The sequence below is a fragment of the Enhydra lutris genome, unplaced genomic scaffold (genome assembly GCF_002288905.1).
Source record: "Enhydra lutris kenyoni isolate GAN:26980312 unplaced genomic scaffold, ASM228890v2 scaffoldscaffold74, whole genome shotgun sequence".
NCBI classification, from domain to species: Eukaryota; Metazoa; Chordata; class Mammalia; order Carnivora; family Mustelidae; genus Enhydra; species Enhydra lutris.
In genome coordinates this window covers 6378071-6403861 of record NW_019154158.1, presented here as the reverse complement: position 1 = coordinate 6403861, position 25791 = coordinate 6378071, and the positions used below count along the sequence as shown (strand labels likewise).

The following is a 25791-nucleotide window of genomic DNA, read 5'->3' as shown; positions in this document are numbered from 1 at the left end:
GCCACAGTGGTTGGGAGTGTGAGAAACTAAGCTGGAGAGATTGCCAGGGGTATAATTAAAAGGTTTTAAGCAGCACAGTGACTACTATAATAAAAATCTAACTGGTAAAAAAAAATCTCTTGCTCTCCAGACCCCATCCTTCATACTGCCAAAAGAACACAAACTGATCACATCAGCTCTTCCTTTCAAATATTCAAAGGCTCCTCACCTTCTGCCTATGTGACAAAAACCAAACACCTTACACAAGTTAAAAGGCCCTTTTCAATATCATTCCATTCTACCTTTATGGTCACACAGTTCACCTACCTTTCCTTCCAAATTATCATCAACCACCAACACAAATGTACTTTATGCTTCAATATTACAAATGTCTCACTGTTCTCAACACTCTGACACTAAATATCCTTGTGGTTCTCTCCTCTGCAGTAATCCCTCTTTTTACTATTGAATGGAAATCTGGTATCACTACAGTTCAAGACATTTTCACCCACATTCAGTTTCTCTCTCCCACTGTTAGAATGACTACATTTCTACAAAATCTTCAGAAATTTGCTGTTGATATAGAGTTACATATCAATTCAGATATTATTTTTCCCTCCTATTTCACAGCTTGTTCCTTCCATCTGAGACTCTATACTAAAGCCACAAATTCTCTTTATAAAACTGTGGTTTTTAAAAAAGAGATAAAAGTCTGGTCAATGCAAAAGTCAGGATCACTCCATCAAGATTAACAGTGGAACCAAGCATTAACTATCCTGGAAGTCAGAATTAAAGGCATAGGTTCTTAACCAGAGGTCCACGGACTCCTCAGGGCTACAACGTAGTTTTATGAAGCCCCTCAAATTGCATGCAAAGTATATGTACATGCCTTTTTCTGGGAAGAGGGTTCATACCTTTCATCAGAGTTTCAAAGATATCTGTGACCTCCAAAAGTTTAAGAAGTGCTCTAGAGAAAAAGCAAAGACAAGCAAACGTGATTAAAAGAGTGAATCCTTTTCAGGGGCACCTGGGTGGCTCAGCTGGATAAGTGTCCGATTCTTGATTTCAGCTCAGGTCATGATCTCAGGGTCAGGAGACTGAGCCCGGTATCCAGCTCCCCAAGAGTCTGCTTACTCTCTCCATCTCCCTCTCCCTCTGCCCTTCCCCCTGCTTATGCTCTCTCCCTCACCCCTCTAAAAATAAATAAAACCTTAAAAAAAAAAGTGGATCCTTTTCAGGCTGTCAGGAGGGTCTCATATTCTTTCAGACTATAATACCTGAAAACACATCGGAGGACATTATCCTATCAAAATCAAATTAATACAGACCTGACAAACAGATTTTATGGAAAGAATCACTCCACAAACCAACACAAAATCCACAAAGGCAAGTCACAAGACTAGTGACTTACTCCAGGGACTTCAAAAGTGGAATTAATAAAAAGAAAATACTAAATCTTCTATTCGTATTTCCTTTTCATCTCACTCAAAACTTTTCTTTTCAGGGTGCCTGGGTGGCTCAGTCGGCTAAGTGTCTGACTCCTGATTTCCGCTCAGGTCATGATCCCAGAGTCTTGGGATGGAGCGCCGCATCAGGCTCCCTGCTCAGGGGGAAGCCTGCTTCTCCCTCTCCCACTCCCCCAGCTTGTGTTCCCTCTCACTGTCTCTGTAGAATAAAAAAAATAAAATCTTTAAAAATATTTTTAGTTTTTTAAACAAATAAAATCTTTAAAAAAAGGGGGGGGGGCCTGGGTGGCTCAGTGGGTTAAGCCGCTGCCTTCAGCTCAGGTCATGATCTCAGGGTCCTGGGATCGAGTCCCGCATCGGGCTCTCTGCTCAGCAGGGAGCCTGCTTCCCTCTCTCTCTCTCTCTGCCTGCCTCTCTGTCTGCTTGTGATCTCTCTCTGTCAAATAAACAAATAAAATCTTTAAAAAAATATATTTTTAGTTTTTTTTGTATGTTTTATAACAGACGTAACAGTATGGCAGAACATAATTTATTTAAGTAAGGAGACATATAACAGAGGTAGTTACTCAATTTTTACTTGTTGCCTTAAGAGACCACTGATATAATCCACAGATTTCAGTGCTACCAACTTAACAGTAACTCCAGGATACACGAAAACCCACTAGAACAGTTTAGAATCCATGGGTGAGAAATCAGATTTCACAGAAAGACTAACTGGTATCAACCAGCATGGGTACTCCCTACCCGCATTCTCTTTACTCCTTTTTTTTATAAAGCTCATCAAACTTTAAACGATCAGTTTTTGGCTTTGGCTAAATCAGCGTGGTTTGTCCAGGTTCCCAGGATGATACGACCAAAACATCTGATGGGAAAAACTACTTGTGAAACCACACATGGACAACTAATCAAGATCTTCTCTTAATTCACCTAAAATAAACTACTCATTTCTTCTAGGAGATTAATAATCTCAATGTGAGGAAGCTACCAAGATTCCCAAAAGATACAACTTAAAACCGCCCTGTGACTGAGAGTGTCACCCAGTGGTGACACCAAGAGATGCAGGGTCCATCTGCGATATGAAATGGGAAAAGATAAACCTAACCTCGGAACTGCTCTTCCAAAATATTACAGTTACGAGTGAGCTGTCTTTCTAATGATAAGGTATAAGGGTAGGGGGTAAGGCCGGCGGGCTGAAAACCGCGTGAGAATTCGAAAAACTTTTAAATCTGAGGTATCTATGCCTTTACTAACCCTTAAGGTCTCCGAAATCCCTGGCTTCTCAGAAGAGGCCTAGCTTCTGAGGCCGCTCCTCAGGTTTCAAAGTTAGCTCCGAGGGCGTAACCCCACCTAAAAAAAAAGGAGTGGAAGCATTCTCTGGATCCTGTTTGAAATGTGGGTAGATAGAAATACACAACGCTGCCATCGTTTGCTAACGGGAACCCCAGTTTTGGACAATAGACTGAAAAGCATCGACCCAGGAAAGAAAAAGGGGGTCCTGGCTCCAGCATGGGGCAAAGAGGAGGGGACCACTGACGTAATGCAGTTCTGACGAGAAACGTGAAAGGAGTATAACAGGTTGAAAGCACTTGCATATCCGGTGGGGAAGTGACGGATGATACAACGATGAAGAAAGGGCCGAAATAACAAAGAATACTGTAAAACCGCACGGAGAAATGGGAAATTAGGGAAGGCGTAGTGGGGAAGAAAGGAGGCACAAAAGAAAAGAACTACGGCGGGAGCCAAAATACGAAGTGGAAAAGCCTGCAAGATGAACATGCAGTAAAAATAGCAAGCCACCCGGCAGAATTCAGTCCCCAGAAAGGTCTAACTTAGCCTTTCCCCGCCTCACGGTACCTTGAGTTTATGGAGCTCCACCGTCTCCGCCGCCATCTTGTTACCCCTCCAGTCCACTAGGCCCCCACCCACTGCCTCCGCTTCCAGGAGCTCCCGCCTAGGCGCTGATAACCACGGCCAACCAATCGCTGTCACTCTTACTCCCACCTCACACTATCAATTCTTCCCATTAGTCAATAGCGGACGCCGTTCTCACTCCTCCTAGCAGCTTTCCCCACCTCTCTCAAAAGGTGGGACAGGGAGAGGGGCGGGTTCTGAACGTCCTGAACGGCGGAAATGGCGACCAATTGCGCATCACCATTGCAAACTGCCAACCAATGGGTGGCGGCAGCGCCGATTCTGTTCCACGAATAGGGAGAGCGCAGATGGGCGAAGGCGTGTGCTTCCTGGACACCACAGGTGTGGAAGCGAACGCCGCTCTTCGAGTCCGACGGGCTTCTGAAGCCTGCAGGTAGGGGCTGCCGGGAGACTAGAAATGGGGCAGAGGAAAAGTGGTGCCGGGCGAAAGATGGAGGGCGGGGTCGGAGGGAGGTTGGAGCGTCGGCAACCTAAATACCGAGAGGAGCTCTGAAGAGACCCCTGAGAATAACAGAACGACAAACTTGAGAGGGAAGCTGGGAGGGGCATGGGGCGGGTTCAACACTAGGGTTTAAGGAATTTCAGGTAAAGACCGGGCGAGCAAGATTTGCTTCCCAAGTTGACATCAACAAGCACGATTTTAAAGAGCCAAGTTCAGACAATCAGAGCCGCCCCTTGATTCGGGAATAAGGCTCCGTGACTCGAGATGCTGAGCTCAGGTTCCTTCCTAGCTCAATCCAAAAGCCATTGGGTAAATACTTGGCAGCGCCCTTCGCTTGAGAAAGGGATTGGGATGCGGTCTGCTTACATGCCAAGGGGATGGGAGACTGGACGGGCAAGCCACATAGGAAGAGGTGGGGATTAGAAGTAGTTTTGTCCCCTTACCCCTTATTGGTGGTTGTTAACCCCTGCTGTCAGAAGTCCCTGCCCCAAGCCTAGACCCTTTAGGTTACAGTTGAAGTGTCAGGATCAGAGTAAAGATTACCATTAATGTCTCTAAAAGTAGAGAGCACCCGTCTTGCCTTTTAAGTTTTCTTTCCTAAGTCTTCAGTTTTTCCTTTGTGCACAATGGGGAAGTTTTTTTTATTCCCAATAGAGTTAAGGGGATTTGGGCTATCCAGGAGACAACTTGGGGGAACTAATTCAAAGAGGGGTTAAGAGGAAATTGAGTTGGACTCCTGCCTGATCTCCCCACGGCGGTAGGATGAATGTGGGGGTGGCACACAGCGAAGTAAACCCCAACACTCGAGTGATGAATAGCCGGGGCATCTGGCTGGCCTACATCATCTTGGTAGGACTGCTGCATGTGGTTCTACTCAGCATCCCCTTCTTCAGCATTCCTGTTGTCTGGACCCTGACCAACGTCATCCATAACTTGGTGAGCACTAAACCATACCCTTATACCCAACCCAGGCCTTTCCGAACCAAAACCCAAAATCACTTATTATTTGGGAATTTATGTCGTTTCGCGACCTCAGCATAATTCTTGGGCTGACGGACTACTTTCTGCCTCCTCACACTGCACCCCCCGCCCCGCCTTTCCCTCCTCCCAGGCTATGTATGTCTTCTTACATACGGTGAAAGGGACACCTTTTGAGACCCCTGACCAAGGAAAGGCTCGGCTACTGACACACTGGGAACAGATGGACTACGGCCTCCAATTTACCTCTTCCCGCAAATTCCTCAGCATCTCTCCTATCATACTGTGAGTCTAGGGGGAGATACAGGGAATGCTCCAAGCATCAAGGAGAAACCTCCATAGGGAAGCTTTAAAAAAGCAGACTTCTCACTTAGACCCTTTGAAGATATTATGGTATGGTCTGAATCTAGGGAGAGCAATAAAAAGTAGAAGATAGTAATCAAGCATTCCTTGCTGCACGTTGGTGGTAGGGGAATGGAGAAAGGACTGAGAAAACACCCAAGCAAAACCAAATGGTTTTACACTTCAAAGGAAATGAATAAATAAAGCAAAACAGATATAAATCTGTGAAAACTGTGGGGAATTGAAGCAAAAGCACTCTAACAGCCACATAGACTTCAGCTGTCATTTCCACATCATTAACAATGAAAAAACTCTCTAACTTATAAATCTCCAGCTAAAAGTGCTGATTATCTCCCCAATCCCAAAGTAAATACTATTAATTTAACTGGAATATTTTCAGATATTCTAGGACTACATGCAATAAAATTGGTCATTTAAAAATAGAAAAGTCACTGCAAAGCCATAAATAACAACTAGGGAAGGCCAACTTCACTTAACCCATTTCTTCTCTCCCCAGCTACCTCCTGGCCAGCTTCTACACCAAGTATGATGCTGCTCACTTCCTCATCAACACAGCCTCATTGCTCAGCGTACTGCTGCCTAAGTTACCCCAATTCCATGGGGTTCGACTCTTTGGCATCAACAAATACTGAGGGATGGGGCTGGGAATAACACTGGACCAAAGGGCTGCAACATCCTTTCCTTCTCTGTATTGTCTGCTGTATCTTGAAACCCTGAGAACTACATAACCTTTCCCAAACTCCCAGGAAGAAAACAGACTGGAAAATGGGGCTCCCTGGGCTCAGCCCTGCTAAAAACAAATTTTCTTTGAATCAGGAAAGGTGGCAAAGATAAGGGCCAAATCAGTCTCCCTCACAGCGGGAAGCCATGTTTGAGCAGTTTGTTTGGTGATTAAGTTTTTCCAGATCTTCTACCTGCACCACTTGCCAGCTCTGTTTTGATGTGTATTTTCCCTATAATAAAGTTTGTTTGTTTGTTTGTTTGTTTGTTTCAGATATGGCTATAGTTTGGTCAGCAGGAAGGGTAGGGAGATGTCCTCATAAGGCTGGGGAAGAAACAAGGAATAGCAACTTATTATATAAAACTTCTCTAAGGTATTGTTTTAATCCCCTCTCCCTTGATCCAGTAGGAGGTGCCCTTCACTCAGCTAACACTTAGGGAAAGGATTCTCAAATGAGAAAAAGGGCAAAGAAGAGAGGAAAGATACAGGTTGCCAGTTTATATATTTATAGAAAGATAATCCCCTGGCTTTAAATAGATATGTACATACAAATATGAACAAACTTAAAAAAATACAAACCCTTGGATCATAAGGGGGCTTCTGGGAGCCCCTTTATCCTTCTCCCTCACCCAAGGGCAGAGGGCATGAGTCTGCTTTTTAAAAATTATTAGTTTGGCCATCCCTGCAGCAACAAGCATGAAGTTGGGTGATTACCCACAAGGTGAATGTCAGAGGAAAAATTCAAAGTTCCCACTCTCTGAACTCTATGTATAATCTCCTATAATTAGGGCTACATGCTTTCTTGTTCTCTTTTAACCAGAATGTTGGGGTAAAGGAGGGGGCTCCCTCCTGAAATGGGTCAAGAAATTATAAGATAGACTCGTAGTTTAAAAAAAGGGGGGAAAGTGTCATCTGCTCTAGAAGCAAGAGACAAAGGCATACAGACCCCAGGGAAATACCAGTTCCCACACTACCATGGGAGATATTGTCCAGCCCAGGTCCAGGCTCTAGGATCTTTGCTTTAGCCACCCCCTATTTCTTTGGTATTGTCAGAAGACAAGATTCAGTTCCTAGGTGCTGGTGGAGGAGGGAGAGTGGTTCTGGGGCTTCCTACAAGTACTGAGTGAACAATTTGAGCTTAAAATTTTCCCTTTTTTAAATATGTAAAAATAAACAAGTCAAAACTCCATCCTGTGCTATACACAGCCCTTTTGACTCCCTGACATTGATCTGAGGAAAGAAGAGAAGGGGTGTCAACGTTGGAAGGGCCTCCTCACTTTCTTCCGCCGCTTCGGTTTGGCTTCTCCCTTGGGTACTGTGCTGTTGGGCTTAGAGGCTACAGTGGCCCCAGGGCCAGGCTGAGGAGCTGCAAAGAAGTTCCCATTGGACATCTGGCCTGGGGGTACTTGAAATATCCGGCTCAAGAAATCCTGAAGATCAGCAGGAGGGCCATCTGGGGTTGCTCTGAAAGGAAAATATAAGACATTATGAGGCAAGAGCTATTAAGAGTTATATGGTTACCTCTGTTACCTGTTTACACCTAAGTTAAAGATACACTGGGGGGAAGAAAAAAGATATACTGAGTCAGCTGCCAAACTTAAGGGTAAGACCTCTAGGTGTCCTAAGCAGCATGTAATCTGAAATCATATTCAGAACTACAACAGTAGGTAGATTGTTGAAAGAAGTAACACCTACCTCTGCCGCCCACTGGTGCCTGGAATCCGAGAACCAAAGGAGATGTGATAGGGGACTCTGTGAGTATCTGGGGAGATTCCCACACGCTGGCATCCAGCCCACTCTACAAGCATGAGAAATAATTAGCCAAAACATCACAGTTTTGAGCATACATGAGCCCTATTTCTAGAGAACAGAAGTATACCTGTGATGTCATACACTTTTCCATCCATCAGTGCAAAATAGGTGATCTTGAGGCCCAACATACTTGACTCTGCCCAAAAGTCTCCTTCCTCAGCAGGATGCAGTCTATTACACTCAGCACAGTATCTGGCACTCTTAGGTTCCCGGTCCATTTCAAACCTCCTACAACCCAACAAAAGGAAAGTTCCTTTTCATCTGTCAAGCCTACAACACTGTTATACTATCATCGTTATAATCATTTCTTGGCCTTTTGGCTAAGATCAAGTGTTTAGTGTCATCATTATTGACAAATAGCTAATATATCTAAAATTATCTCCACTCAGTTGTTACATATGTCTACAAACACCCGTACCCTCAACATTCTCTCTTAAAACTAAAAATATTAACTTTTTTTTCTTAGTACAAATTCAAATTCCCAATCTCTTGACACTATGGCAAAAGTAGAAACCTCAGGGTCTTTTTACTCATCAGCTGTATCCCCCAACTAGCAGTAACACTCAAACGGAAGTCTTTGGCTACCCAATGGCTAATCTGTGACTGTCCCATCCCTGCCCTATTTCATACCTATGCTTTCCCTGGCATCGGCTGCACATCATAGTATTCATTGCCTCTTTGAGGTCATCCTGCAGCTTGGACAGAAACTCATTCACTGACCGGCTCAGCTCAGTCTCTGCCATTCGTTTCCTAAGAGAAGAAAGCCTTTGTAAATCAGAAGGTATTGATCAAGGGACAAAGGGAGATGAACCTTTAACCCTCTTGAGGCCCCTGGCCAGCTAGAAAGATAAGCAACCCTGTTCTCTCCACCTCAGAGAGCTTCACCCACAAGTCCAGGGACCTCTACTTTGAAGATTACTCATTCATCCCACCTGACAATTTCCCATTTCCAACTTACATTTCATATTCCTTCCGCCTTTCAGGGTTGCTGACAATGTCCCAAGCTGCCCGCAAAACCTTGAAGGCCTCCTCTGCCCGGGGATGATGATTTTTGTCAGGATGAACCTACCAAGACAAAGATTTCATCCCAAATCCATTCCAACCCTCTCCCCATCTTAGGTCAAAATAACCTCATTATCAGGATGCCTGGATAGTTCAGTGGGTTAAGCATCTGATTCTTGATCTCAGGGTTCTGAGTTCAAGCCTGGTTGGGCTCCACCTTGGGCTACACACTGGGCATGGAACCTACTTAAAAAAAATAAATAATAATAATAACCCTTGTATCAAATGGCTCTCTTTCATCACCCTTTTAGAGAATCAATATAACTTAATGACTAATTGCTCTGGCTCTGCAGACACATATATAGGATCAAGTTCTAGCTCTGTCACTATTAGCTATTTATCATGGATTACTGGGAGAATACTCACAACATATATACACAGAATTTGGCACTAGGGTGATCCATCCTATCAGTGTGTCTGGGACTGTCCCAGTTTTAGCACTAAAAGTTCATGTCTCAGGAAACCCTCAATCCCGGGAAGCAGGGATGGTTGGTCACCCTACTGGTAAATGCATACTAAGCCCTCACATTTTAACTCTATTGTCAACCATAAAGTAAGAGTTCCAAAGATACTACATCTTCAAACTCATTCTAACTAGAAAATTCTAGTATGTACTTCCCATAATGGTTTGCCCTTCTGTCCCAGAAATGAATTAGCATATTGTGATCCTCACAGGCTTTTTATCCACTTTTCAGCCTCTCCTCTAAGACAAATAGTATCCTCAACTCCTACGGCTTCCTGATTGTTCCCATCCTCCTTTTCCAAAAGAACAGAATAAAGCTAATCTCCTGATGATGCCAAATAAAGAGAATGCCGTTAATACTCCACATACCCAAGCTTATAGAACAGCTTTCAGTCATGGTCACTCTGAGGCTTCATAAGGACAGTGAAAGGTTTTGTAAAAGAAGCCCACAGACACTGGCTCAGAACAAGGGAGTACTTTGAGGTGCAGGGCAGGTATATTGAGGATCAGGGAACTTAACTATACCTCTACTCCAAGAAAGTAAGTTGAAAATGAAATTTTCTTCTAAGAATGTTATTCCCCAAGAGAGGATGTCTGCTAAAAGACATGAAAGTGAGAAAAGAGCTCTACTGCTAGTAACAATCTGAGTGTAAACTGCCATTCCCCACTCTTAAGAATATCCCAGTCTATCCACTAAGGGGCATGCATTTCCCACCAAACTTAGTCCTCTGCTAAGTTACAGGCCTGGTACCTTACTGTGTCTTGAATGGTTAATGGACACCTTGGTTAACCCATTCCTTTTTGTTGCCATGCAGTCACTGGCGTAATTTGCACACCATGATAATTTTACCAGTCCAGTTCCATACACTCAAATCAGCCTCCAATGGGATTTACACACATTACTTATAATACAGTTTTACTTACAGAAAAAGCAATAAAAATCCTATCTAAAAATAGCAAATTAATATCTACTAATAGCAATTTGCATGCTTGTATTAAACATTTCCCTCAGGCATATGGGGCATCACAACTCCACCTGTACCACCCCCTCCTGCCCCCCCATCAATAAAAGCAACCATATCATGAGGCGCCTGGCTGGCTCAGTCAGTAGGACAATGGGACTCTTGATCTCAGGGTTGTGGGTCTGAGCCCTGTATCAGGTGTAGAGATTACTTAAAAATGAAATCTTTAAAAACAGCCATATGTATGACATACAGATGCACATGCCTCTCCATGGTTTATGTTCCATTCTCTTTCCTTTTCCATTCTAGACTGCTGGTCTTGAAATACTTTGTTTTCTTTCACCTAGTCCTGGAACAATCACATGCACCCCCTGAACCTTCCCACACTAAGTCCACACTTGCCTATCTGGGACAGATAGCTGGATATCCCCCTGTTCAAAAAACCCTCATTAGTTCAGGGTACAGAACTGACAGGCTTTCTAATGAGGCCTCTTTTCCACCCTAGAGGGTGGTTAGAGGGACTTCACCTGGATATTCCAAGGTGAGTGGTCTAACATCCTGGGGTTCTGGGACCAAGCCCCTGCACCCGGCTCCCTGCTCAGCAGGGAGTCTGCTTCTCCCTCTCCCCAATGCCACCCGTGCCCCTCCCCCTGCCCTGCAGACTCTCTAGTGCTCTCTCTCTCTCTCAAATAAATAAATCTTAAAAAAAAAAAAAAGAATCTCAAGACAAAAAGCTTAAAATGAAGGAAAAGTCAGATGCCACAGCAGAGGGGAAAAAGTCTTTATGACTGTTTCCTAAAAATTAATGTTGCTCCAGCTTCAAGTTGACTTTTTACTCTGCCTTCTCTTTATCCTACTCTTCCTAAAACTGGAATAGAAAATAAGACAACAAAGAGGAAGAGGAAACAGGGGAAAGATACTCACCATCACTGCCAGCTGCCTATATGCCTTCTTCAGTTCAACATCTGATGCTGTGGCTTCAACCCCCAACACATCGAAAGGGTTTAGCTCATCCTCAGGAACCCCAGCCATGGTCAAGAGTCGAGCCACTTCTTCTTCAGGCTGGCAGTAGCGACCACCAGTTACAGGTGCATTCCCCTGCCTATTAGTCCTTGGCTTGACCCAAGGCAACTCCAGCCAACCCCACGGAAACATTTTTACCAACTGCTGCCATGGCCTGCTATCTCTCAGCAGAATCAGGCAACGCTGCAAGGTGGGAAAATCCAGCCAAGAAAAGAGCCAAGTGGCTTTACCCCTCCAGCCTAACCGGTCACCCAGTCCCGCCAGAAACCGCCAGCCCAACTGTAGACAGCCCAACGAGAGGGCCAGAGCCAGAAGCAGCAAAGCACCTAGTAGCCTAAGAAAACGGGTGAACAGCCCTGCCCCATAGCAACATCCTTGGCTCAGAAACTGGAACATTACCTGGGCCCAGCCTCCCAGCCGCCCTGCCCAGACTCCCAACCAGACTCGAAAATGGTCCAGATCGCTGCCTTTCAGCTGCCTGCATGCATAGATGAGATGGCCACAAGTTTCCACGTACTCTCCCACCAATACCAGCAGTTCAATCAGCCACCAGAAGCCTGCCTGCCCAAGCTGACACAGTTCCTCTGCTCCCCATAATCCCAGGCCTTTGCGCTTATCTGCCTGACTTCTTTTCCGGCCCAGCCTATGCCGGCCAGGGGACCTGGGATCTCTGCGTCCACCCTCCCGAGCATCCTCCTTGGCCGGGATGCGGTGCCGCTGTCTCCGGGGTGGTTTCTTCCCACTGGGCGCACGTGAAAAATCACTGGGGAACTTAAGAGGTTCCTCATCATCATATTCCTCTTCCAACTCTTCATCTTCCCCCAAAACTGGAGAGGTACAATGGTGACAAAAGTTGCTAGAAGAGCTATCTCCTCCCTCAGAGTAAGGCCCTTCAGGGATTCCAGGGATTCCCTGGCAGTTGCAAGCAGATGGAATGGAAAGAAAAGAAGGGTTGCCATCCTCCTGGTACCCAGCCTCATTCTCTCTTGAGAGTTCCTGGTCCATTCCTGATTCTTCTTCTGAAGATGCCTCACTCTGATCAGGGTCCTCTCCATCCCTAGGGGGTCCTGGACCCCTTGGGGGGCCATGGCTTGGATCCGACCAGTGGGCTGGGTTTGGGGGCTGTGTGTACTTAGGACTAGAGTGCTCTGTGAGGCAGCGGGTACCATTAGGAGCAGGCCCCGCTGAGTCCCTGAGTCCTGAGAATGAAAGTATTTCAGGGTCCACAGAGGATCCTAAAGTCCTGAAGGAGGCACCACCACTGTGGTGGGCTCCACACAACCCTCTTTCTCCGGGGTGCTTCTGGGCCATGACCCCAGGGCTTCCTGAGGATTTTAGGTCACAGCCATCATGATAAGTTCTGATGCCTGCAACAAAGGTATCAAGGTGGGGATTATCAGAATTGAACCGAGAGAGGGATTAAATAACCTTAATTTGAGGATATAATTAATGCACCCACCTCCCTTGTTTTCTCAAATTCTTCTGGGGCGTTCGTTATCCCTACCAATAAGCCAATACTACATTAACCACAACCGTGCTCCCTTCCCCCCTCCAAAACCCCTTAGTTTTTCTTCTTTCCCCAGAAAGTCATAATCCAGAATGAGGGAAAGAGGGCGGTAACTCAAAGGGTGTGGTCCGGGGGTCACTCTTGGGTAAAATGGGAAAGACGACTGGAAAGGGGGGGCCGCAGGCTGCCAGAAAAGGATGGGGATCGTGCGGCTCTCAAAGAAAACCTGGGGGCGGAGCTTGGGGTTGCCCATGAGAAAGACATCCAAGAAACCCTTGGGCTGGGTAGAGGGAGCGAAGGTAACGTACCCGAAGAGCGGCGGTAACTCCTCCCCCTCGAGCAGCTGGGCCTAGGGCCAGGGGGAGCTACGAGAGCAGCTCCCCCGGCTCCGCCTCCCGCTCACGCTCTGCTTCCGCCTTCCGTCCCCGCCGTGGCCGCCGACCTACGCCCACTTCCACTTCCGGGGTCACCAGGGAAGAGACGGGAAGGAAACGAAAAAGCGGTTGGCGGAGGCGCGAGCCAGTCGAGCAAGCGCTGACTCAAATCAGAGGAGGAGGTCCTGAGGAAGAACTGGCCCCGCCCCTTAAAGGGCTCTCTGCTGCCACCCTCCGAGTGCTGGAGTGATAGCTCCGCAGGCTGCACCACTGGTGGGCGCTGTAGCAGTGCCTGTGGAGGCGGGACAGATTTTTTTTTTTTTCAGGGTTCCTCTGGCTGTATTATCGGGCTTGGCCGAGACTGGGAGATTGAGGACAGCCACCGAGCCACAGTGTTTCCCTTGCAGATAAAACCAGAGAGCGTAGAAGAGCCACCACCCCGATCCTTTCCCTGCTGCCTGTAGCGAGGACAGAGACCCTTTTGTATCATGCGGAGGTGGAACAGAGGGGAGGACGCCCCGGGCCAGCCCCCACCCTGGCCTCCCTGCACTACCCCTTCTTTCCCAGCAGTCCTCGGCCTCCACTGCGCCTGACCCAGCTGGCGAACCGCCCGGTATAACTGCAGCTCCCACGGCCCGGATCCGCCCCTCGGGACGCTGCTCCAAGGCACTATCAACGGAGCGGTTCCGGACGACTAGGAGCGTACCTCCGCTGGGCTCAGGACCCGAGCGGAGTGCCAAAAAACACTGCATTCATCTACATGCTGTTTTGCGTTTCATTTGCATACCGAGCAGCTCTCGGTCAACGTCTACACGCGCCCCCGCCCCCACGCAGACCCAGCTTGGGTCCCCTCCTCTGCTCGCGCTTCTCTGGTTAGTCCCCCTTCCAGACCCCGTCTTGCTCCGCAAGTTTTTCCGCCCATGAGCCCCTCGCCGGCGCCCCCAGTCCTGTAAAAGCCCCTTCCCCGGGTCCCCGATCTCGACCACCAGGTTCTCCAGAAGACAATACTCCAATTCTCTGGGAAGTGGAAGAAACCAAGCCCGGGCTAGGGGGGCGCTGGGACCCCAGTTGGGAGTTTGAGAGCGTCTAGTTGTCGAGTCATCGCCTGAGCATTCAGAGATCTTTCCCCAAACGTCTTGTGGTGTCCCCAAAACCTATCCCTGTTATGGGTGGGGGATCTCTGGTCCCAGCCTAGAGCAGTGGGCAAACTGGGTCCCCCCCACCCAAAGGGAAAAGAGTTGGAGGGGCCCGCCCCGTGATGTCACCCCCCACACACCCTGTCCCCTTCCTCCACCCCCAGGCTGGTTGCATTTAGCTCACGGGGCTTGGGCTTCGGCTTGCAAGAGTTTAGGGGGCAACGAACAGAGTGGCCCTGGCGGTGTCCAGGCCCGACAGCCGCCCCGACGCCTAGGACCTCCGGGCAAGGATGCAGCAGGGGGGTTAGGGAAGCACTTCTACCCCCTCCTCTCCTGAGCCCTGGCAGGGTGGTGAGTAGTTAACACTCCTTCCCCAATCTGTCCTTGTTTAGAGTCCCTAGACTTCCAAGCGGATTGAAGAGAGGAGCCCCAGGGAATCCCCACGCCAACCCTCTAGATTGTTAGGACCTTGGTGTCCAAAAGAAGACGGATGAAAGTGCCTGCATCCCTCCTACCCTACTCCCACAGTGCCCCCAGTACCAGCCCCTCCTTGATGTTCTTTCAGGAGCCGAATTCAAATTCTACTGGCAGCCGCGACACCCCGGGGGGGGGAAAGGGAGGGGTAGGAAAAGTCCCACCAATGTCCTGAGAGGAGGAGCAAGAGGCGGTGTACCAGGATGTGAGATGTCTGTGGGCAAGGTGCCTGCTTAGTCCAAGAGGGACCATGGGAACTGGACTGTGGCCAGATGCCCCTTCCCCCCAACAACTCCATCTCCACATGAGCTGGGGCTTCAGAACCTTGGCAAAGTGTGGGGACTCTCTCTACTCAATTCCTTGTCCCAAACTCTTTTAGTGTCTGTTTCTTTTCTCCCCTCTTCCTTCCCTGGGGTTGGAACAGCTGTCCAGAGACCCCACCATGACTCATTCTCTTCTCTTTCTCCTCCTACCCCCTCAATTAACCCCACCTTTCCCAGTCCAGTGGGGTAGTATTGAGTCCCAGCTGCAGATGGGGCAAGCTTTCTTTTAGCTGGAACAAGCTGCTGGCCTTTAGCGCCCAGTCTCACTAGTGTCCCTGGGCCCCTCCTTCCACCGACCTAGGACTTTTTACTCTCTCCAACCCACCCTGGGAAGCTAGGGAGCAGATAAAGTTTCATAACCTTATAAGATTTATAAGATAGTTTAAGTTTTACTTCGTGTCCTTGTTTCAGAGGGTAGTAAAAAGACAGCTGGTTCCCCTTGACCCAATCCTGTGGATTTTTTCAGTTACTCCAGCAAGGCCATACTCCCTCCTGAAATTGGCCTTTCTTCATAAGAAGCAGAGGTACAGAATTCTCAAGATTCATGGGCACCTGAGTTCCTGCCCCCTACCCCCTTGCAGGTTTCCCATCCCCCTCAAGACATTCATGGATGGATGAGAGGAGCTGACACTGATCTTCCCCTCTGGGATCACCTTTTCTTCGGCCATGGAGGAAGCCCTGTTGCCCCTGGCCATGACTTCTGACCCCAGGCCCTTTAATCAACAACTCCCAGAGCCTCCAGACCCAAGATGTGTCTTGGAACCCCAGGACAATCCTGAACTGGCACCCGCCCTGGTGTGTGCTCTTTGCTGCTGCTTTGGAATCATCTACTGCTGCTTCGGTGAGGGCAGGGCCAGGATTCTGGGGGGCAGCTGCCCAAAACTGTCACCCTCAAGGAGGATGCCAACTTTCTCCTTTGCTCCTGAGCCACCTCTATTCTTCTGTCAGGGGTCCCTACCTTCAGTGGTGCCAGTTCTTCTTGTCCACACCCTATATCCATGCTCTCTAGCTCTGACCCCTGCCAATTCTCACTTGCCTCTCCCTTCCCCCTACCTCAAAACTCCATTCCCACATTATCCTCCATGTTTAAGTCTTCTTCAACCCTTCCCCAATAACCTGAATTGGCCTGTGCTGATTTTTTCCTGTCTACCATTCCTGGAAGTACTAAACCTTCCTTCTGTATTTACTCCCTGCAATGTATCCATCTTACCTCCTGATTTTTTTCCTCCCACCTCCTCACAGTTTTTGGAAGGTCCCTGCCTTTTTTGAGATGATCCCTTTCTGCCCCTTGCCTTGAGGTCCCTGGGCTGCTGCTCCTGTCTTCTGCCCCTCTGATTAGCCACTCCTCTCCCTTCTAATTCATCAGAGCCGTCCCTGTAGATGTCTACTTTCTCTCAGTGCCTCCTGCCTCCCTTCCCAGGCTACCGCTGCTTCAAGGCAGTAATGTTTCTCTCGGGCCTGCTGTCGGGAGCTCTGGTGATCTTCCTGCTGTGCCACAAGGAGCGAGTGCTAGAGACACAGCTGAGCCTGGAGGTGAGCGCGGGCATTGCGCTGGGCATCGGACTCCTCTGTGGCCTGGTCACCATGTTGGTTCGCAGCGTTGGGCTCTTCCTGACTGGTCTCCTGCTAGGCCTGACCCTGGGTGCCGGGGCCCTGCTGGGCACAGAGCCCATCTACCAACCACCTTCAGCCTGGGTGCCAGCTGGGGGGTTGGTGGGGCTGGCACTTCTGGGAGCCCTGCTCACGCTTCGGTGGCCACGTCCATTCACAGTTCTGGGCACAGCCCTGCTGGGTGCTGCGGTGCTGGTGGCCTGTGCTGACTACTTCCTAGAGGGGCTGGCACTGGGCAGTCGGCTGGGCCAACGCTTGCAGGCACTTCCAGCCTTGCCTCCTCTCTGCTGGTATAGCTGGGTCTTGCTGGGCACCTGGCCAGCCCTGGGGGCCCTTGGGGCCCTGGCCCAGTGGAAGCTCATGGATGAGGAACATGGAGGCCACGCCAATGGTGAGTTAGTGCCATGGTACAGAAGCAGCCAACCTGTGCCTTCTCATGTCCCCAGTTCCCAGACTTGACAGGGCGGTGGCGGGAAGGGGGATGGGAAGGGGGAAAATATATTTAAGGGTGGCGGTGTCCAAGATGAATGGGTAGGGTATTGAAAGGAAGTTAGAGTTGGAGGAGCCAACGGTCTGGGTAAGAATGAGGAAAAATTGTCAGAGGAAGCAGAGAGGAGTTAATTCCTGGGGACTATTATGGAAGGAAAGAAAGGTCTCAGAGAAGCCCAAGAGGAAAGTGCAGGAGGGTTCCAAAGAAGAGTTTCTTTCAGAATAACCAGAGAGGAAATGAGGTTTGAGAGAGATACAATAGGGAGATCAAATGGGTTTCTGTAGAGGGTAAAGGTGTTTGGGGGTAGAATTCAGGGTCTCAAGGGGCCTCCCTGAGTCCGTATGGCCCCCTCCCAAGCAGTGGTCTTGAGCCACCAGCGAAGGCATCTTCAACTCCTTCGGATCCGCCAGCAAGAGGCCAAGTTGCACCGGACATCTGCTGGGGTGGGGCTCTGTGAAGGCAGCTACCGGCGCCAGCTTCCCCCCAACACCCGGAGCCCCGCTGATAGTCTGGCTCCCGTGAGTGAGGGGAGGAGCACACCTGGGGATGGGGCAGAGGGCGCATGGGGATGGTTGGGGTCGGGATGGGGGGTTCTGACCCAGGCCCTACCTTCTGCCCTCTCTGCCCTGTGCCTCCCCAGAGTTATCTCCAGAGCCTTCGAGAGCGCCAACTGGGACCAGGCCCCCAGGCCACAGCCCCCCACACCGTCCTGGACCTGGATTCCGACTGTGGTTCCACTGTACCCCTCACCACACCTTCTGGTTCCACCCGGACCTGAGCCTAAACCTCCACTGATGCTTCGAGCCCTAGCAAGGGCCTTGGAACACCAAGTGTGCAGGGCCTGAGCCCACAGGACCCACACACAAACTTCCCCACCTCTGTCACTGGGGATAGAATCTGTACTCCAACCCAGACCAGTCCTGTAGGGATATGTTTCAGAGACAGATAAAGGGGAATCTTGTGAGGAGGGGAGAGGAATGGAAGGATGAGTACCTACCTCTGTCCACTAATAGAGGTGCCCTGCCCCTAGAGTAACTGGTTTCCTAATTCCCTCCAAACCAAGGAGGGCCCTTACCCAAAGAGCCTTTTACATACTTGCCTCAGTGTGCCTCACGATGGTAGAATAGGGGGTTTTGTTGTTGTAGGACCTACAGAAAACCAGGTAGCTCCCTAAAGCACTTGATAGCTATTTGATGGGGAGAAGGGCACAGAGGAGCTCCTGGCTTCCATAGGCTCAAGTCCCGTTCTCCTACCTCATTTGGGAATACCGTCCTCCATGGTGCTTGCCTTTCTCTCCTTAATGTGGGGAAGACCACGGGGCAATGCATGGCACAGAACCTGCCTCCCCCCACAGCTGTCTACTTCTCCAAGGGGAGACCATTGGCACACATGCCAGAGTCTTGCCCTTTTGCCCAAAGCAGCCTGGTCTTCACCGCTGCATGGGAGACAAGTGCCTTCTCTGCTTCCCATTGTAGGTGATGCTCATCTCCTTCACTAGAACTTTATCCCAGCCACTAACCCATTCTAACTCCCTCCTCTGATTTTCCTGCTCAGAGTTTGTTCCCTGGTTCCCCCGACAGCATGAAGGAAGATGTGTTCCTCCCCTGGGCAACAAAGCTATGATGGGAGGGAGGAAGAACATGGGGCATGTGAATAAAATGGCATTGAACACTGAACCAGGGAGTCCAGCCTCTGCTGTTGCTGCTCTTTTCTTTCTCTGCACCCCCAAACAGTTAGCCAGACTGATAAGTCCTCTGTCCCCTAAAGATCTGATACGGCTATCCTCACCAGACTGGACTACCGAACTCACAGCTACACACACGCATAGCCAGAGGAAGAGCTGTTCAGTCCTCTTTAACAAACATGGAGTTAGCCTTTATTAAGCACAAATGTGCCAGACATTGTGCCCTGCACTTCACAAAAAGTATTTCATTTAATGCAAACACCCTGCGGGACCAGTATTAACCTTATTGAGCAGATGGGGAATCTGAGGCTCAATGAGGTTAATTAACTTGCCCAAAGTCATAAGCAAGTAAATGTGATTCTTAAAGGGTTCCAAAACCCTTGCTCATTTTACTGGCCATGCCATTTTCTTGCACTTTGTCTGGGAAGAATGGGACCCAGGCATTTAGCGTCCCAGCTGTTGCCACCTGTCAGCCAAGGTCCTGAGGGATGCCTTCCTTCTACTGCTGTCTTCCAGACAGTAGATAACACAGTTGGAAGGAGCTATGTAGGATGAGCGAAGGAATGTATAAAGTTGGGAGCTGACCCAGAGTTAGGGAGTCACTGCCCAGGAGGGCAAGAGCACAGAGGAGTGGTGGCTGGAGCTGGGACCTTTCAAGCCCTGAAGTCTATTGTTCATCCCCCTGCTGCAGCCCCGCAGCCTAGGGAGCCGACATTTGTCTCCTCTCAGGCCTCCGGGCAGGCCTCCCTGACATTACCAGGGAATGGAAGGGTGGGGGAGCCTGTGGCTGAGGGGCTAATGTCCAAGATAGGGTCTCTGGGTGGGTGGTCAGTGTTCAAGGTGGTACCTATGGCTGAGGAAGTGGAACCCAAGGTGGTTCCTATGGCAGAGTGGTCAGTGCCTGAGGATAAAGAAGTGGCATCTCCACCTGACAGAGTGGGGACTGAGGTCTGGGGATGACAGTGCATCCAGTGGCGGGCAGTATCTCTGGGATAGCCTTTCTCTCCTCGTAGCTGCCTGTTGAGGCGCCAGTATTGTTTACCCTTGAAGAAATAGACCTGGCCATCCCGCCAGCTCATAGCAGCAGAGGGCTGGTTTGGCGCTCCCGTAAACAAGCCTTTGATTGGTTTAGGGTAGTGGCTGAAGTCAGTTCGGGCCAGCTCATCCCACTGCCAATATCCGGAGCCCTAGGGGTAGGGTGGGTAGGGAGAAGAAGAGGATAAGGAGAGAGCTTAAAGATCCCCAGATCTACCCCCAGCTGCAAATGATCTCCCTTCAAGAGCAAGTCTGCTTCTCAGTGTGAGGTAGCCCACCTCTCCTAAGAAGGGATTTGCCCTTGCTTTGAACTTTGTACCTTAAAGAGGAACACCTTTTGGTTGAAAGGCCAATAGAGAGCTGCATCCAGGTTGGGTTCTACCCTGTTCAGCTTCTTGGGGAAGCCAGGAGACATCTTGAAATTAATATAGCGCCATACCTTGTCTCCTGAGAGCCGGGAAGGAAAGAACAGGTTATGTCTGTCTCCAGGTGATAGCTTTTGGTTCTCCCATTCCACCCTTCCAGAAATTTCTCATCTCTCCCTCCCTTTTATGGCTTCTTTAATCGTAGGCCCTCCTCAGGTAACACACCGTAAACCATTCTCTTTTACCCTTAAAGAAGTGAATCCATTGTGTTCGAGGAGAGTAGACAGCAGCATCTAGGTTTCCTGGGAGCCCCTCCCAAAGGGCAGACACTTGGAACAAGGGACCCAGCCCTGAATCGGTCACCGTCCACACGTAGTTCCCCTTGAAGGCATAAGTCTTCCCGCGGGGCCCTGAGGGTAAAGTGTGGACAAGTCAAAAAGACTTGGGTCAAATAAAGGTTTACGGGCACTGCAGGCAGGCTGATAATTTGCTCTCCTCCCACAGACTGGGCCTCAAAACTTTATTCAACTTTAATTTAAAGAGAGGATTAAGGTAGAGAAGAAAGACTCCGTGTTCAGCCTCTTTGTTATTCAGACCAATTCAGCTCTGATTCACTCAATAAAACAAAAACCCTGCAGATAGCTCACCTTTGGGGACCTCACCTCCTATTCTAAGTAGCTTCCAAGTTGTCCTTCCATGCAGGTATGATACCTTCTCTAACAGACATTCTAAGAAATAGAGTTTTCTTCACCTTGCTATATTACCAGATATGTTTTGCTGGCCCTTATAGGGAAGACACTGAGGTAAATGCCCACCTAGCCCACCTTTAATTTGGCTCTGAAGCCTTCCTCTCCATGCCACGTGCCTTCTTCCATGGCCACTCACCCCTGTCTGGTATCTAACCTCTTCTGCTCATGCTGAGGTCCCACGTCATTCCCATCTGTCCAGGTCTCAAGATCAGTGGGCTGCTGCCGCTGCCTGCCTATAGCCTGGAGGGGAAGGGCCTCACCCAACATCATGGCATCCAGTTCACCACTGCAGGGGTCTGGCATGGGACTGGGTTCTGTGGGTACATGTGGTATAGTGGGGAGCTCCATCTCTTCTTCCTCATCTTCTATCTCTGGGTTCTTCTTCCCTGCAAGGCCACATAATGCTGCTCAAGGAGAGAACTCACAGCACCTGGCCTCCCCACTCTTCTATAAGTTTGCCTCAGAGTCCCCATAGAAAGTGGAAAAGGGAATCCTAGAGAATTTCTCTTGGTGGGAGGCAAGATCATATTGATATCGACAGGAGACACATTTTAGTTTTGAGAGGCACCAGAAAGGAGGAAGGAAGTTTGCTGGAACACTGATTCTTCTTCATCCCCAAGAATGGGTAAGAGGAGAGAGAGGCCTGAAAGGAAGGTCAGACATGGAAGTGTCAGAAAAACAACTCCTGAAAATGAAGAAGCCTAAATAACTGGGCAGGAGGAAGAGAAAGAAGCCAAGTCATTTCCCACCATGGAGGTTAGACCAGTCTCTTCAGCCTGAAGAGATGCTGGTCACACTGACCTCAGGATCACTAGGGGTCATGATTAGCCATAACCTGAGGGAAAAAACTAACCGTAGAGAGCCTGAATCCCTGCCACATCATCTGCGTGCAGCTTGAAGTGGGGCCGGTAGCCAGCATAGACAGGGGCCATGAGGGCCTGGGTATATCGAGAGTGCCCAAGCCCCAGGGCATGGCCCAATTCGTGGGCTGCAATGATGCGCAGATTCACCCCCCGGTAAGTCCTCTCAGTCCAGAGTTCATCTTCATCAAAGTGCACACTGCCCAGCTCTGGGATGTCAGCATGGGCCAGGACCCTCCCTGGACAAAGACAAAGGTGGACAGGAAGGAGGTCAGAGTCTCCTAGGCTAAAGTATCCCCTGCATGTTATAAACCCCAATTTCTCCATTCCCTTAAATTTCCAACTGTATTCAGTCTCTCAGATGCCTCTCTCTCAATTTTCACCTCCCCTTGTCATCACCCAGTTCTCTCTGTGTTGCCCATCCCTCTGTCTCTATACTTCTCAACCACTCTCTTCTCTCTGGCCCAGTCCTCTCTGAGGGGTGTCTTGAGCAGGAGAACTTAAACCAAGGACTAAAGCATAAGCTTCAAAGAGGAAGCTTGATAAGACCCCAGGGAGGTGACCAGCTGCTTTATAAGAGAATATTAGAAGGTGGTTAGAGAGTGTGGGGTGCAGTTGGGCATAGGGAGCAGCCTGAACATTAAGGATGCAGAGTCACTGGCTCAAGGGGACAGAGATCATCTCAAATGTCTGTGAGGTGAGAACCGAGAGCTGGTGCCTACCAGGCCCATCAAAGGAATTGGAGCAGTATGGTGTCTGACGGCCATGGAAGGAGAGGCGGACGTCAGCAAAGCCAGCCTGCACCTCCCGGAAGGTCAGGGGGGCCACATTGCTCCAGTACTGGAAGGCTTGAAGCAGGGCAGCCCGGGCTGTGTGGGGCGGGAGGGTGGAAGGCAGGTTCAAGATGCGGAAGGTCAGGTGCTTCTTTCTCCAGCGGCCTGATTATTGGACAGAAAATAGGTTAGAAACAGAGATCCTCTGCCAACCCCAAAGAGCTCCCCTGAGTCTAAGCATTCGCTCAAAAAAGTTATGTCTCCAGGCAGGCAATGATCAGTTAATCACCAGGTGATCATCCATTCAACACTGAGCTGGACCAGCCTGTCCCAATGCCACCTGTACTCCAGAGCTATGCCACGGGCTCCTTTCCCTCCCTTTCCCAGTCTCAGTCCTCACCCAGCAGGAGGTATTTAAGGGTCTTCTGGTTGAAGGGGTCCTCCAGGCCACAACGGGGCTGCCCCATGCGGGCCCTTGTGGCATCATCCAGCTGACCTGAGACTGGCAGCTCAGATGCTTCCTGAAAAGCTCTGAAAAGAGGGAGAGGGATGGGCCCAGCAGGGCAGGGGAGTCTGGAATGACTGGAAACTGGGGATAGCTCCTTGGCCCCTTCTGCCCACAGTGGTAGGTGAGAATGGCACAGGATCTCTGAAACTGATGGGGTCACTCCCGTATCCAGTCTTCATAATTAGGACTTTCTCTTCTGTTCTGCAGAAATAGCAATACTCCAGCTTCACCTCCCCATCTTCAGTCTCTTATCTGTGTGTAAGGTTTCCCTCAGGTGTAGCCTTCTTCCTCTACTGCAATTTCTAAACTTCTTCTGCTCTGGGGAAGTGCCCCACCCCCTGCTCTGGAGACTCTCCCACCATTGGTCCAACCTGAGAGCCTGTCCTCCCTCAGCCTTCTCCTGATGGCTGGACTCCCCTCCCAGCCCAGCCAGCTCTGGGGCAATTTCAAAGCTCAGGCCCTGCAGGCACTGCGGCTTTTCAAGGAACTGTGAACACAGCTGAGAGCAGAAAGAAAAACTACCCATTAGATCCAAAATAGGAAAAGACAACTTCAAAATAGAAATAAATGCTGAATTAAATGTCCACAAAAAGCAACATCATCCCAACAACTCAACTCCAAATCAACTCGACTCATAGTTTTATCTGTAAATTATGCTTCATGTGGTATGTCGCTAATAGTGTATTGGATACAATGTGGAATGGAGCCTCCAAAGGGATGCTCAGGGTCTAGGAAGATCCAATGACTGCTCCTCATCTTTGAATCCCCATCTCATTCCATGCCCCACCCCCCTAAGAGTGATAGCAACCCATTCTCTAGCTCCCCAGCATGGATTGGGGTCAGGCAGAAGTGGGCCTGGTGAGAGGAAGGGATGGAAAAAGCAGATGGAAAGATGACTTTGCAACCTTGACCCTTAATAAGGCATGTGCCTTATGACCTCTCACCTCAGAGCCTCCATAATATCTTCTGGCCTGAAGTCATCAGGTCCTTCTAGAGGCTTCTGCAGGTACCCATATTGCAACAGGTAATCCTATGATGGGGGTCACGGTAAGCAGAATAAAAGGGGAATGAGTCTCAGGGTAAAACTTCTCAGTGGCCTAACAGACCCATGAGGATAGGAGGGGGCAGACATGGAAGGACTAAAGGAAGGGCATCTCAGGGAAGGGGCTCAGGTGGAACAAAGGCAAGAAGCGTGAGATGGGTAGGAGTAGATCATGGAGCAGAAGAAGGAAGAGAAAGGCAGGTTGAAGGTCAGGAGGGAGGCTTGGGTGGGACTGTGGCGTAATACCCCAATCCCTTCCTGGGCCTGGGTCCCTCCTTCCCAGGAGGACTCACCACTGCTGTCTCTTTCCCTGCAGGCCCCAGGGCCCGGCCTGAGACTGTCATAGGGAGTAATAAACCCAGCCACAGCCACTGCCAGTCCATGGTTGAACCAGGCAACAACTCCAGAGGCTGTCTGGGCCTTCTGCCCTGAGATCTCTGGGAACTTGGGGGAGCAGATTGGGTCGGGGGACCTCCTGCTTCCAGTTCTTGCCACTCTCCAGTCTCTGGCCCTCTTTATAAAACCTCAGAGGAGGGAAATTGGGGGGAGTGGCAGTGGGAGGTGACTCAGCCCAGAGATATGTTGCAATTCACCATTAACCCCTGCCCTGCCACAGAGCTTCTGTCAAGAAGAGCCCCCAGCAGAGTCCATTCCCAAAGAGTCCTACCCTGGAGATGGGAAGACTTTTCACACTGTCCTGGGGGTGAGCATCCTGGCAGGAGGAGAAGCAGAATCCCAGCACAGACCAGGGTAGGGACCATGACTATCCCCTGGAGTTGGACATTCTTATGCCCCAGGAACCTGGGGACAGCAAACTCCTCATCTTCACCCTTCATGGGTCCTTGTCTGTACAACAATAGGGAAAAAAATAAAACTAAAGGGGAAGGGAGCAGCTTAGGTGCTCGGGTTTCAGACCCTGGGATTATGACCTGAACCAAAGGGAGCAGATTCACCCACCGAGCCACTCAGGCATCCATTTGTTTGGTTTTTGTTTTGCCTCTTATTTTTTGTTTTTGTTTTGTTTTTTATTTTTTGGCCATTTTTTATAAGAGGAAATGGAGACCCAGAGAGGGAACTTGACTGAGCACATGAAGCTCCCAATTGATCTGGCTAGATTCAAATCGCTCTGCTGACTCCATAACCTGTCATAACCCATACTCTTTCCAGCCACCACACTGATGACTCTCAGTTTTGTTCTTCAAATGTTTAGGAGCCACTAAGGGTTCCACTCTCATTTATGCGCCACACATTTGCATATCCTTCAAATGCACAAAGAAGTAAGGATAGGACTGGGAGAAAGGGTTACTGAACTCATGTTCTCAGTAGGACCCCAATGCCAAGTCCTTTTGCATATGCTATGCTATAAAACTGGCAGGCTTTACAGGGGAACCCTTCACACTCCTGGGTCATGGTGGGGAATACTCCTGACTCATATTGTTGCCCTCGATGATGCTGAGCCCTTGACCCACCCAGCCCTCAACTGGGTAATAATCAGGTGACTAGGTCCCAAATGGCCAGTGACAGGCAAGGAAGGACAGAGACCTTCTGACCGATAAGTGACAAAGGCCATGACTGAGGCCATCATCAAGGCTGATGTCCCCAGGAAATGACTGGGTTTAGGAACCAGCTCTCCTCTCACTCAGCCCACTGCAGGGTT

General features: G+C 49.4%; 5 protein-coding genes across 10 annotated transcripts in view; 2 read left to right on the top strand and 3 right to left on the bottom strand.

Moving 5' to 3' along the window:
* The window catches only part of LOC111160208 (SAP domain containing ribonucleoprotein), a 44523-nt gene extending 41039 nt beyond the window's left edge, over positions 1-3484 (bottom strand). Inside the window, exon 1 of the mRNA XM_022523115.1 lies at positions 3300-3484. Coding sequence (XP_022378823.1) covers positions 3300-3335 — 36 coding nt within the window. The 5' untranslated portion in view covers positions 3336-3484. The remainder of the gene's footprint in view (positions 1-3299) is intronic.
* A 132-nt stretch (positions 3485-3616) lies between these two features.
* Positions 3617-6142, top strand: LOC111160170 (ORMDL sphingolipid biosynthesis regulator 2). Its single transcript, XM_022523059.1, has 4 exons — positions 3617-3750; positions 4581-4755; positions 4931-5082; positions 5657-6142. The coding sequence occupies exons 1-4, from the start codon at positions 3617-3619 to the stop codon at positions 5790-5792; spliced, it is 597 nt and encodes a 198-aa protein (XP_022378767.1). The 3' UTR covers positions 5793-6142.
* A 224-nt stretch (positions 6143-6366) lies between these two features.
* On the bottom strand, positions 6367-13736 carry LOC111160169 (DnaJ heat shock protein family (Hsp40) member C14). Of its 2 annotated transcripts, XM_022523058.1 has the most exons (7): positions 13019-13736; positions 11105-12570; positions 8652-8758; positions 8324-8443; positions 7761-7921; positions 7577-7679; positions 7013-7345 (listed from the first exon to the last, which is right to left on the bottom strand). In XM_022523058.1, exons 2-7 carry the CDS (start codon positions 12512-12514, stop codon positions 7135-7137), a joined length of 2112 nt encoding a protein of 703 aa, XP_022378766.1. In that variant the 5' UTR covers positions 12515-12570; positions 13019-13736; the 3' UTR covers positions 7013-7134. The 2 variants fall into 2 exon arrangements, with proteins under 2 accessions (XP_022378765.1, XP_022378766.1); XM_022523057.1 differs by lacking the exon at positions 13019-13736 and having other exon boundaries at positions 6367-7345.
* Positions 13737-14390: 654 nt separating this feature from the next.
* LOC111160153 (transmembrane protein 198-like) lies at positions 14391-18794 on the top strand. 3 transcript variants are annotated; one of them, XM_022523024.1, is made up of 5 exons: positions 14391-14571; positions 15599-15858; positions 16438-17019; positions 17479-17636; positions 17759-18794. In XM_022523024.1, exons 2-5 carry the CDS (start codon positions 15684-15686, stop codon positions 17894-17896), a joined length of 1053 nt encoding a protein of 350 aa, XP_022378732.1. In that variant the 5' UTR covers positions 14391-14571; positions 15599-15683; the 3' UTR covers positions 17897-18794. The 3 variants fall into 3 exon arrangements, with proteins under 3 accessions (XP_022378732.1, XP_022378734.1, XP_022378733.1); XM_022523026.1 differs by lacking the exon at positions 15599-15858 and having other exon boundaries at positions 14392-14571; XM_022523025.1 differs by lacking the exon at positions 14391-14571 and having other exon boundaries at positions 15759-15812.
* A 184-nt stretch (positions 18795-18978) lies between these two features.
* On the bottom strand, positions 18979-25046 carry LOC111160167 (matrix metallopeptidase 19). 3 transcript variants are annotated; one of them, XM_022523052.1, is made up of 9 exons: positions 24802-25046; positions 24037-24122; positions 22985-23115; positions 22534-22749; positions 21805-22050; positions 21212-21337; positions 20448-20612; positions 20157-20284; positions 18979-19989 (listed from the first exon to the last, which is right to left on the bottom strand). In XM_022523052.1, the coding sequence occupies exons 2-9, from the start codon at positions 24048-24050 to the stop codon at positions 19528-19530; spliced, it is 1488 nt and encodes a 495-aa protein (XP_022378760.1). In that variant the 5' UTR covers positions 24051-24122; positions 24802-25046; the 3' UTR covers positions 18979-19527. The 3 variants fall into 3 exon arrangements, with proteins under 3 accessions (XP_022378760.1, XP_022378758.1, XP_022378759.1); XM_022523050.1 differs by lacking the exon at positions 24802-25046 and adding an exon at positions 24428-24668; XM_022523051.1 differs by lacking the exon at positions 24802-25046 and adding an exon at positions 24431-24517.
* Between the last annotated feature and the right edge of the window lie 745 nt (positions 25047-25791).

What these genes read in the sequence shown, in the direction of transcription:
- LOC111160170 (XM_022523059.1), top strand. Translation starts at nt 3,617, where the DNA reads ATGGGTGGCGGCAGCGCCGATTCTGTTCCACGAATAGGGAGAGCGCAG. An exon ending in CGGGCTTCTGAAGCCTGCAG is followed by an intron (nt 3,751 to 4,580) that starts GTAGGGGCTGCC and finishes CCACGGCGGTAG; the next exon opens with GATGAATGTGGGGGTGGCAC. An exon ending in CCAACGTCATCCATAACTTG is followed by an intron (nt 4,756 to 4,930) that starts GTGAGCACTAAA and finishes CCCTCCTCCCAG; the next exon opens with GCTATGTATGTCTTCTTACA.
- LOC111160169 (XM_022523058.1), bottom strand. Translation starts at nt 12,514, where the DNA reads ATGGCCCAGAAGCACCCCGGAGAAAGAGGGTTGTGTGGAGCCCACCAC. An exon ending in ATAGGCAGCTGGCAGTGATG is followed by an intron (nt 8,759 to 11,104) that starts GTGAGTATCTTT and finishes TTGTCTTGGTAG; the next exon opens with GTTCATCCTGACAAAAATCA. An exon ending in AGGCGGAAGGAATATGAAAT is followed by an intron (nt 8,444 to 8,651) that starts GTAAGTTGGAAA and finishes TTCTTCTCTTAG; the next exon opens with GAAACGAATGGCAGAGACTG.
- LOC111160153 (XM_022523024.1), top strand. Translation starts at nt 15,684, where the DNA reads ATGGAGGAAGCCCTGTTGCCCCTGGCCATGACTTCTGACCCCAGGCCC. An exon ending in ACATGGAGGCCACGCCAATG is followed by an intron (nt 17,020 to 17,478) that starts GTGAGTTAGTGC and finishes CCTCCCAAGCAG; the next exon opens with TGGTCTTGAGCCACCAGCGA. An exon ending in CCGCTGATAGTCTGGCTCCC is followed by an intron (nt 17,637 to 17,758) that starts GTGAGTGAGGGG and finishes GTGCCTCCCCAG; the next exon opens with AGTTATCTCCAGAGCCTTCG.
- LOC111160167 (XM_022523050.1), bottom strand. Translation starts at nt 24,517, where the DNA reads ATGGACTGGCAGTGGCTGTGGCTGGGTTTATTACTCCCTATGACAGTC. An exon ending in CCTTAAATACCTCCTGCTGG is followed by an intron (nt 22,750 to 22,984) that starts GTGAGGACTGAG and finishes TCCAATAATCAG; the next exon opens with GCCGCTGGAGAAAGAAGCAC. An exon ending in AAAAGGTGTTCCTCTTTAAG is followed by an intron (nt 19,990 to 20,156) that starts GTACAAAGTTCA and finishes CCCTACCCCTAG; the next exon opens with GGCTCCGGATATTGGCAGTG.